Source organism: Physeter macrocephalus, chromosome 21 (genome assembly GCF_002837175.3).
Source record: "Physeter macrocephalus isolate SW-GA chromosome 21, ASM283717v5, whole genome shotgun sequence".
NCBI lineage: Eukaryota > Metazoa > Chordata > Mammalia > Artiodactyla > Physeteridae > Physeter > Physeter macrocephalus.
The window spans coordinates 48,062,138-48,070,987 of record NC_041234.1 but is presented as its reverse complement, the minus strand read 5'-3'; the positions used below and the strand labels follow the sequence as shown (position 1 = coordinate 48,070,987).

Sequence of the window (8,850 nt, the reverse complement as noted above, 5' to 3'; positions counted from 1 at the left end):
GTGGCATGTGGGATCTTCCCGGACCGGGGCACGAACCCGTGTCCCCTGAATCGGCAGGCGGACTCTCAATCACTGCGCCACCAGGGAAGCCCACCACATGCTCTTTTGAGTAAAGCAAGCTGCCAAGGCCATCGACGTTCTGGCCACTCATCACCTTGCCCAGCAAAGCTCATGGGAAAAAGAAAAGTTACCCCCTTCAGAGTACCTCACGAACCCTCATTCTATCTCCTGTGTCCCCAAGAACCCAATTCCTTAAATGGGCAGAAGTCAATCCATTTTCTATCAAGGGGCTTTTGATCCCGAACCCTTTGTGTTTCCCAGCAGAAAGGGATCTGCTCGGGAGTCAGAGGCAAACTAGGGGTGGGACAGGAGCAGAGTGGACAAGATGCCCCATGAGGGAGAAGCTGATGACCCATGGACTGATTGGCAGCAGAGTCCACGGCCTTCAACATGCAATAGCCACAGGAGGAGAAGCAAGGGAAAGGGATGGAAACACAGGGTTGGTCTGACCAACCCGCAGAGATGGCCTCTCAGACAGGACTTACTTGTGGCCACTGTCAAGTGAAAATGTGATTCTGGACAGACAAGTAGCACCTGCTCCCTGGCTTTCATTCTTATCCCCAAGAATGGAGGAGCCCTCTTGCCTCTCTCCCCAGATAGCCTGGTGCCCCTCCCCCATCTTTCTCTGGCTGTGTTGCCCCTTTCCTGACCCCTGGTCTCCTCATCTCCTCATCTGAAGAGGGAAGCTGCAAACCCAGGGTGAGGGCTCCTCTGCATGCCCTGCTCTGCTTCCCCTCCCACCTACACCCCACACAGCTTTGGCTTCGAAAAGCAGAGAGAAGGAGAGGAGGAGAGGGCTGGCAAGTCATGCCTCCACCATTTCTGAGCCTGGCCCCAGGGCTTTTTGCCCTGCAGCCCTAGGAGTTGGTGGGAGGATTCTCACTGCAGCCCTACTCCTGTCCCTGATCCCAGGAGGAAGAACCGATGGCTCTTAAGAGCCCGCAAACCAACACCACTGCCTGAAGTACCATGCAACAGACACATAGGCAAAAGGATTTCCATGTAGCTCTTGTATGCATCTGGTACACCATGTGTGCCCACATGTGATAGCCATGCTTCAAGTCCAGCTCTGGTGAGACCCAGCAGCTCCCAGCTTCCACTGGTCCACCCTCCAGCCTCCCACCACCCCCCTCAGGGAAGCTGCTCCCAGGCCCAGGAGCCATCCAGGGATCAGCCCTGGCAAAGAAACCTTGACCAACTGGCCCAGCCTTGGGACTGGCACCTATCTACCAGTTGAGCAGGACAAGCACAAGAGAGTGTTTACAAGGGTAGGGCCCCAGGATGGAGGGGAATCCGCTGGAGAGGGCAAGGGGCCAAGGCAAGGGACACAGGAAACAGTCAGTGTGGACAGACAGAAGGCCAGAACCGAGGACTCCTCTCCCCAGGAAGTCCCCACCTTTGCTTCTGAGTGAGAGCACATCTGATCCCCAGAGGGGGACAGAGGTGGCCAGAACGGTCACCAGCTTGGGGCAGCCAGCACCTGCCCTCCACAACAAAGCCTCCTCCTCCCCTCTCCCTACCCTGGGGGCTGCAGAGCCGAATAACCAGACAGGCCCTCCGCCATGCATGCCAGGGACCTGGCTCTGCCGGCCCATCCTCCATTTTGCTGCTTCTCCCACAGATGCTCCTTCCATTTTCTAAGCTGGCAGTTTATTTAGGCTGGGAGTGGAAGCCAGAGTTGTGCCCAGCACCCAGGGGTTCCCAAGCTGTGCCAAGTCAGGGCTGGGGGGCCAAGTTCTCCCACATCTTGCAGTACCCAAGGGGAAGATGCCCCACCGGGGCCAGTCTCTGCACCAGAGCAGCTGCCCCTTGCCTGGCTCCAGGCATCATGCCTGTTCTGGAGCAAGGAAGCTGGCTTCAGTCCCCCCCTCACCCCCTGAGTACACATACACACTTCAGAGCTGCTTGGACAAAAGAGTCCATCCTTCTCAGCAGCCTCTCAGCCTTGCTTGGGACGTGTCTCTCGCCTCCTCCCCCTCCCCTCCCTCGCCTGTCAAGCGCCTCTCACCAGGGACACCACACGCGCGCGCGCGCGCGCACACACACACGCACACACACACACACAGAGGCACATGCATGCACACACTTGCAGCCACATGCTCACACACATATACATGTAGCCACACACACACAGGCAAACACAGCCAAACCTGCAGCTTCATCTACAGAGACACCTCCACATTCAGAGAGACATCCCCACATGTCCATGTGCACATTCACACACAAAGGGACTAGGACGGAGAGGGACTCATGGCATCAAGGGATGAAGCTCAGCAAGCTGGGCACATGGGCTCCTCGACATAGATTCACAGGAGCTCCACTGCCTTCCTCCACACACCTCAACACACACACACACACACACACACACACACACACACACACACACACACACCCCCCCTACACCTTCCACTGAAAAAAATTATAGTTGTGGTTTCTTGTATCCACTGCCCTCCTCCACACACCTCAACACACACACACACACACACACACACACACACACACACACACACACATCCCCCCTACACAGAGCACCATGCCCCCTCTTCCCCTCCTGTGGAGACACACACCGCACACAGCCCCCGCAGAACCTCCCGCCCCCTGCCAGACACAGAGACACTGCTAACCCCCCCACCCCGCCCACGCTGAGGCGAACCCAATCCCCCCACACGGGAGAATGTGCCCCTCCGCCATGCCTTCGCCTCCTGACACACAGCTCCTCCCAATCCCCTCCAAATGGAGACCCCCAAACAGACACACTGGGAAGCACACATTTCCCACCGCCTATCTTGGCCCAGCTGCAATGATAGGGCTCAGGGTCTGCGGGCTGGGAGCCCCGGGAACCCGTGCTGAACCCCAGGCCTCCAGGCGCCCACTCCCCAGCCCCTGTGGGTTGTTGCCCCACCACCACCCCTCTGCTGATCCATACCTGCTCATACCAATCCCGGTTGGTACAGGTGCACTCGGGCCACCAGCTGGGGCCGCTGCCGTTGAGTTTGGGGGTGCTCTTGCCCGGGACTGGCTTAGGGGGCACTGGCCCCACATCCCGGCCGGTGGGGATGAGCTTGGCCTTGGTGCGGGGGGTGGGGGTGGCCCCCGCCTGCGAGGGCAGGGTCTGCGAGCTGTAGCCCCCGTAACCGGCGCTAGCTCCATTGCCCCCACCTGGCCCGTAGGGGTCGGGTACCTGCCAGTCCCCGTAGCCGGGAGGCTCGAGGCGCCGCAGGGCGGCCAGGCGGGTCACCTCGTAGCACTCGGGGCACTTACAGCAGTGCTGGTGCTTGTGCATGGCACTGCCCCCCGCGGCCCGGACCCCCCAGCCCACGCCGGTTTCCACACCGCCGCCGCCGCCGCCGCCGCTGCCGCCAGGCTCCCGGGCACACTCACACTGCTCGGACCAGGAAGGGGGGGGCACCCGTGGGGGCGCCCGGGCGGAGCGGGGCCTGGGGCCGGGCGGGCGTCCCGGGGCCTCTGCCCCCACGCTGCCCCGCACCCACGGCTCCCCCTCCAGCACTGGCGGCTCCGTGTCGCCCGTCGTGGCTCCTGGGCCGAGGCCCAGCGGCAAAGAAGAAGCGGGAGCCTGGGCAGAAGCTGGGTGCTGCGAGGACCGCTCCCGCACTGGTCCCCAGGATGGATCTGAGTGGAGTCAAGAGCATCTCTCCCTGGCTCCCTTCTCAGTTGATTCCAGCCAATCAGCGTGCAGAGTCAGGCAGCGGCAGCGGCAGCGGCAGGAATGCTAAACAGCGGCTCCTTAAAGGAACAGAGGCAGTGGCGCCCCCAGGCTCAGCCCCAGGTCCCCAGATATCGGGGGTAGGGCCAACCCTAGGGCAGGGACAGGGGACTTGTGCCACGGGTGAGCTCAGCCCCCACTCTCGTGCCCCTTCATCTCCAATTTCAGCCTGACCTCAGCCCACTCCACCCCACCCCACTACCAAGAGGGAGTTGCAGGGAGATGCTCAATGGGTCCCCGGGCTTGCCCTGAGCTGGGGCCACCAGAAGTAAAGACTTGAGGCGGCAGAACAGATCGAAGGGACGTTAGAGCAGGGTGAGGGAGGTGCTCTCTCCTAACAGGGGACCAAGGAAGAGGGCAGCTTAGGAGGCTACTACTCTCTTGTCAGGGCCTCTTCTTCAGGACTATTGTTCTCTCAACCTCTAGGCCCCGAAATGACTGCAACCTCACACTTGACCTGCTTCCATCACCAATGAGGGACTCAATCCTAGAACAGAAGGAAAGAAAAGCTCTAAGCTTTTGTCCCTGGCGCACAGATTCCTGTCTCCTCAACTCCACTCCTGCATGGTTATGATGGGGGAAAGAGCTTCAGGATGCCAAGAGAGTAAAGGAAGTCCAGGGCAGAAGGAAAGGTAAGAAGAGATCTGAAGTGAAAGAAATCCGGGTGTCTGGAGAAGAAGTTGGGAATACTTATCCAAGGACATTTCCTTAGCCTCTCCTGGCTCAGTCTGTTGGCGGATGGAAGAAGGATGACATGCTGGGAAAACTCTTATCTTTTTGCTGTTCTTTTTGTCATTAGCTACCAATTATTGAGTCTTCACAAAGTCCTAAGTGCTTTACATGCAAACAAAGCTCCTACCAAGTTGCTACTATTATTATCTGACATTTACCGAGAAATTGAGGCTCAGAGATGTCAATACAGCTAGGTTACATAGGTGGAAGTGACAGAATCAGGATGCAAATCCTGGCCATTTGACTCCAGAGTCCACGCTCTGAACCACTCAAGTCCAACAGGTCTATTCTAAGTTCTCCTGCAGATCTCAGATCTCAGTTCAACGAACATTCATTGCACACCTACTCTATGCAAGACCTTGACCTAGGCCCTAGGGCTACAGAAATTCATTCTTTTTTTTTTTTTTTTTTTTTTTGTGATATGCGGGCCTCCCTCTGTTGTGGCCTCTCCCGTTGCGGAGCACAGGCTCCGGACGCGCAGGCTCAGCGGCCGTGGCTCACGGGCCCAGCCGCTCCGCAGCATGTGGAATCCTCCCAGACCGCGGCGCGAACCCAGTTCCCCTGCATCGGCAGGTGGACGCGCAACCACTGCGCCACCAGGGAAGCCCAGAAATTCATTCTTAAGTCAACAAGTATTCACTGAGCACCTGCTATGTGCTAGACACTGTTCTAGGATTTGAGGATATAGCAGCAAACAGAACAAAACACAATAAATCCCCGCCCTTGGGGTGCTCACATTCTAGTGAAAGGGCACAGACAAAAAATAGCACAATAAATAAATGAAGTATATACTACGATATATGGTGTAAGTGCTATGGGAAAAAAGAAAAAGAGCAGAGAAAGCAGGATTGAGAATACTAGGTAAGGACATGAGGTTGTGATCATTTTTCTTCAAGTTTTTTACCCCCGCATTTTAACATGAAAAATTTCAAACATACAGAAAAATTGAAAGAATTTTACAGGGAACAAACAGCCAATTGCCACCTAGATTCTCATTAACATTTTACTATACTTGCTTTATCACATGTGTATCCTCCACATATCCTCTCCAACGTTTTTAAAAATGACAATTTGTAAACATACAGAAATGTTGAAAGAATAGTACAAGGGACACCTATATATCTTCCTCATAGAGCCAACAACTGGCAATGTCTTGTTATATTTGCTTTATCGATCTATCTACAATTTCTTCTGAACTGTTCAAATGTACGTTACAGATTTCATTACACTCCTCCCATAAATATTTCAGCATTCATCTTGTGGGAATAAAGACATTCTCCCACATAACCACAATATGATTATGACATCTAAGAAAATTAACAATAATTTCATATCATCTAATGTCCAGTCTATATTCATATTTCTCCAAACTTGCCTTTTATCTTTTTTAACATCAGAACCTAATCAAGGCTGTCACATTGCATTCGTGTCTTTAGCCACTAGAACAGCCCCAATCTTAAAAGAAAAACTTTTAATTTTGAGATAATTATAGATTTACAAGGAAGTTGCAGAGATAGCACAGAGAGGGTCCGTGTACCCTTCACCCAGTTTTCCTCTATGATTGCATCTTACATAATTATAGTACAATATCAAAACCAGGAAATTGACATTGGTACAGTGTGTGTATAGTTCTATACCATTTTACCACATGCGGAGATTTCTGTAACAACCACTGCAATCAAAATACAAAACTATTTTGTCACCACAAAGACCTACTGGTGTCGTCATTTGAAAAGGATGAGGAAAGTAAAAAAAAATTACCTCCCTTTAGGTCTCTTTACCATGTCTCATTTATAGTATGGTTGTCTTAAATATTTCCTCTACATATACTGAGCTTCACATCAGATGATGTTTTACTTATTGCTTCAACCATCAAACGTTATTTAGACAACTCAAGAGAAGAAGGAAAGTCTGTTGTACGTACTTACGTTTTTACTCATTCTATTCTTTCTTCCTTCCCGATGTTCCAAGATTTCTTCTTTTATCATTTCCTTTCTGTTTTGAGAACTGCCTTTAACCACTCTTTTAGGGTGGGTCTGCTGGTGTCATGGTCTCGTAGCTTTCCTTTTTCTGAGGATAACTTGATTTCTCCCTCATTTCTGAAGGATATTTTCACTAGATATAGCATCCAGGCTTGGCAGGTATTTTAACACTTGAAATATGTTGTTGCCACTTCCTTCTGGCCACCATGGTTTCTGGTGAGAAATCGCTGATACCTGAATTGTTTTTCCCCTGTTGGTAAAGTGGTGTTTCTCTCTTACTGCTTTCAAGATTTTCTCTTTGTCTCGTTTTTAAAAGTTTGATTATAATGTGTCTTGGCATGGATTTGACTTTATCCTGTGTTGGGGGTTTGTTCAACTTCTTGAATCTGTAGGTTTATGTCTTTTGCCAGATTTGGGGGATTTTCAGCCATCATTTCTTGAGGACTTTTCACCCCCACCCTTTCTCTTCTCCTTCTGGGACTCCGATGACATGAATGTTAGGTCTTTTGTTATAGTCCCACATGTCTCTGAGGCTCTGTTCATGTTTTTGTTTTTAGTCGAGTCACCTAGTCAAGTCTGTCCTTTTCTCCTTCTTTTAGTGTCTTCCTATGTTTGTTTTACATATCACATACAGAGTTTTAGCTGTGCTTAGTGGGAGAAATAGGGAGAAGCATGTCTACTCCACTTGGGTCCAGAACTAGAAGTGTCCCATCTTTATTTTTTTTAATTAATGACATTGGCTTTTTGAAAAGTACAACTCATTTGTTTTGTAGAATATCCTACTTCTGGATTTGTCTGTTGTTTTTTTTCCCCTCGTGGTGTCATTTATCTTGTTCCTCTATACCCTGTATTTACTGTAAACTGGAAATTAGAATAGAGGCAATCTTAAATAGGCTGGTCAAGGTAAGCCTCACTGAGAAAGTGACATTTGAACAAAGACTTGAGGGAGGTGAGGAAGGGAGCCATGCAGAAGAGTATACCTAGCAAGGGAAGAGCCAGTGCAAAGGTCATGGGTAAGAAGTGCATCTGGCTTGTTCAAGAAACAGCAAGGAGGACCAAGTAGCTGGAGCAGAGTGGGAGGGAGAATGTACTAGGAGATACGATCAGAGATTTAGTAGGAGACCAGATTGTATAGGGCCTGTAGGCCATTGAAGGATTTTGGCTTTACTCTGAGAGAGATGGGGAGCCATTGGAGAGTTTTTGTGCTGAGAACTGACATGATCTGACTTGCGTTTAGCAGGATCACTCTGGCTTCCGTGTGGAGAATAGGCCACAGGGGACAAGGGTGAAGCAGTGAGACCAGTCAGGAGGTTACTGAGGTGATGCCAGTGAGACGTGATGGTGGTTTGGACCAGGGTGGTAGCACTGGAGGTGATAAGAAGTGATTGGATTCTGGATGTATTTCAAAGAGAGAGTCAACAGGATTTGCTGACAGATTGAATATGAGGTGTGGTTCCAAGGTTTCTTGGCCAGAGCAACTGGAAAGGTGAAACTGCCATGAGGACCGCTTTAGGGGAGGGGTCATTTGGGCGAAAAAGATCAGGTGTCCAGATTTGGACATGTTGAGTTTGAGATGTCTATCAGACATCCAAGTGGCAATGAATAGTAAACAGACCCTGTCGCCAAGGTGCTCAAAGTTAGAGAAATGGACATACAGAAGCATTTCATTACAGTAACTGTGAAAAGTGCTATTTCAGAGGGGTATACAAAAAAGCAAGTTATCAACTCTACTTGTGGGTGGCAAGGGGCTTACGGAAAGTTTCATAAGAGATGACATTTTTAGTTTGCTCCTGAAGGGTGACTAGGTGTTCATTAGGTAGAGAAAAGAGAGGAGTGTCTTGTTTCCTGTATTCTTAGACCCTGGCACACAGTGGTTGCTCAGTCACACCCAACCCAGTCACTAGTTGTGTGACCTTGGCCGTTACTTTACTTCTTGAGCTTCAGTTTCTTTATCTGTGAAATGAAAATCATCATAGGGTTTTTGTGAGGATTAAATGTAAAACATTTAGCACATTACCTTGTACACAGTGGGTTAAGGTTAATTATTATTGTTGAATGAACAAATGAATGAATATCTTCCTTCATGACCAAGTCTAGGCTAGGCTGGTAACTCAGGACCTTAAAGTCTTTTATATGCTCAGCAGTTTGCCAATACTATAGAGTGCTAGACTCTTTTCCTACATCCTAAAAGTAGCTCAGGAAAAACAAAAAACAAAAAACGCCCTATAGCCTGGGCCTCTGAACTGCTCTGATTGAGGAATAAACACTGCTAAGCCTGGAGTGAATGGAGAGGGTCAAACTGCCTTCCCCACACCCCGTCCCCATTGACTGCTCTCTCTCTCTCTCCTCTCT

At 50.6% G+C, this 8,850-nt stretch overlaps 1 protein-coding gene across 5 annotated transcripts in view; it reads right to left on the bottom strand.

The window, feature by feature from the left end:
• DLG3 (discs large MAGUK scaffold protein 3) overlaps nt 1–8,850 on the bottom strand; it is a 72,828-nt gene that overhangs the window by 61,772 nt on the left and 2,206 nt on the right. For 2 of the 5 annotated variants that reach the window (XM_055081940.1, XM_028482961.2), the window contains exon 1: nt 2,987–3,343. In XM_055081940.1, coding sequence (XP_054937915.1) covers nt 2,987–3,343 — 357 coding nt within the window. Of the gene's footprint in view, nt 1–2,986; nt 3,359–6,440; nt 8,452–8,850 lie in introns of those variants that run through there. The other 3 variants (XM_055081938.1, XM_028482958.2, XM_028482960.2) reach the window with 3 other exon arrangements.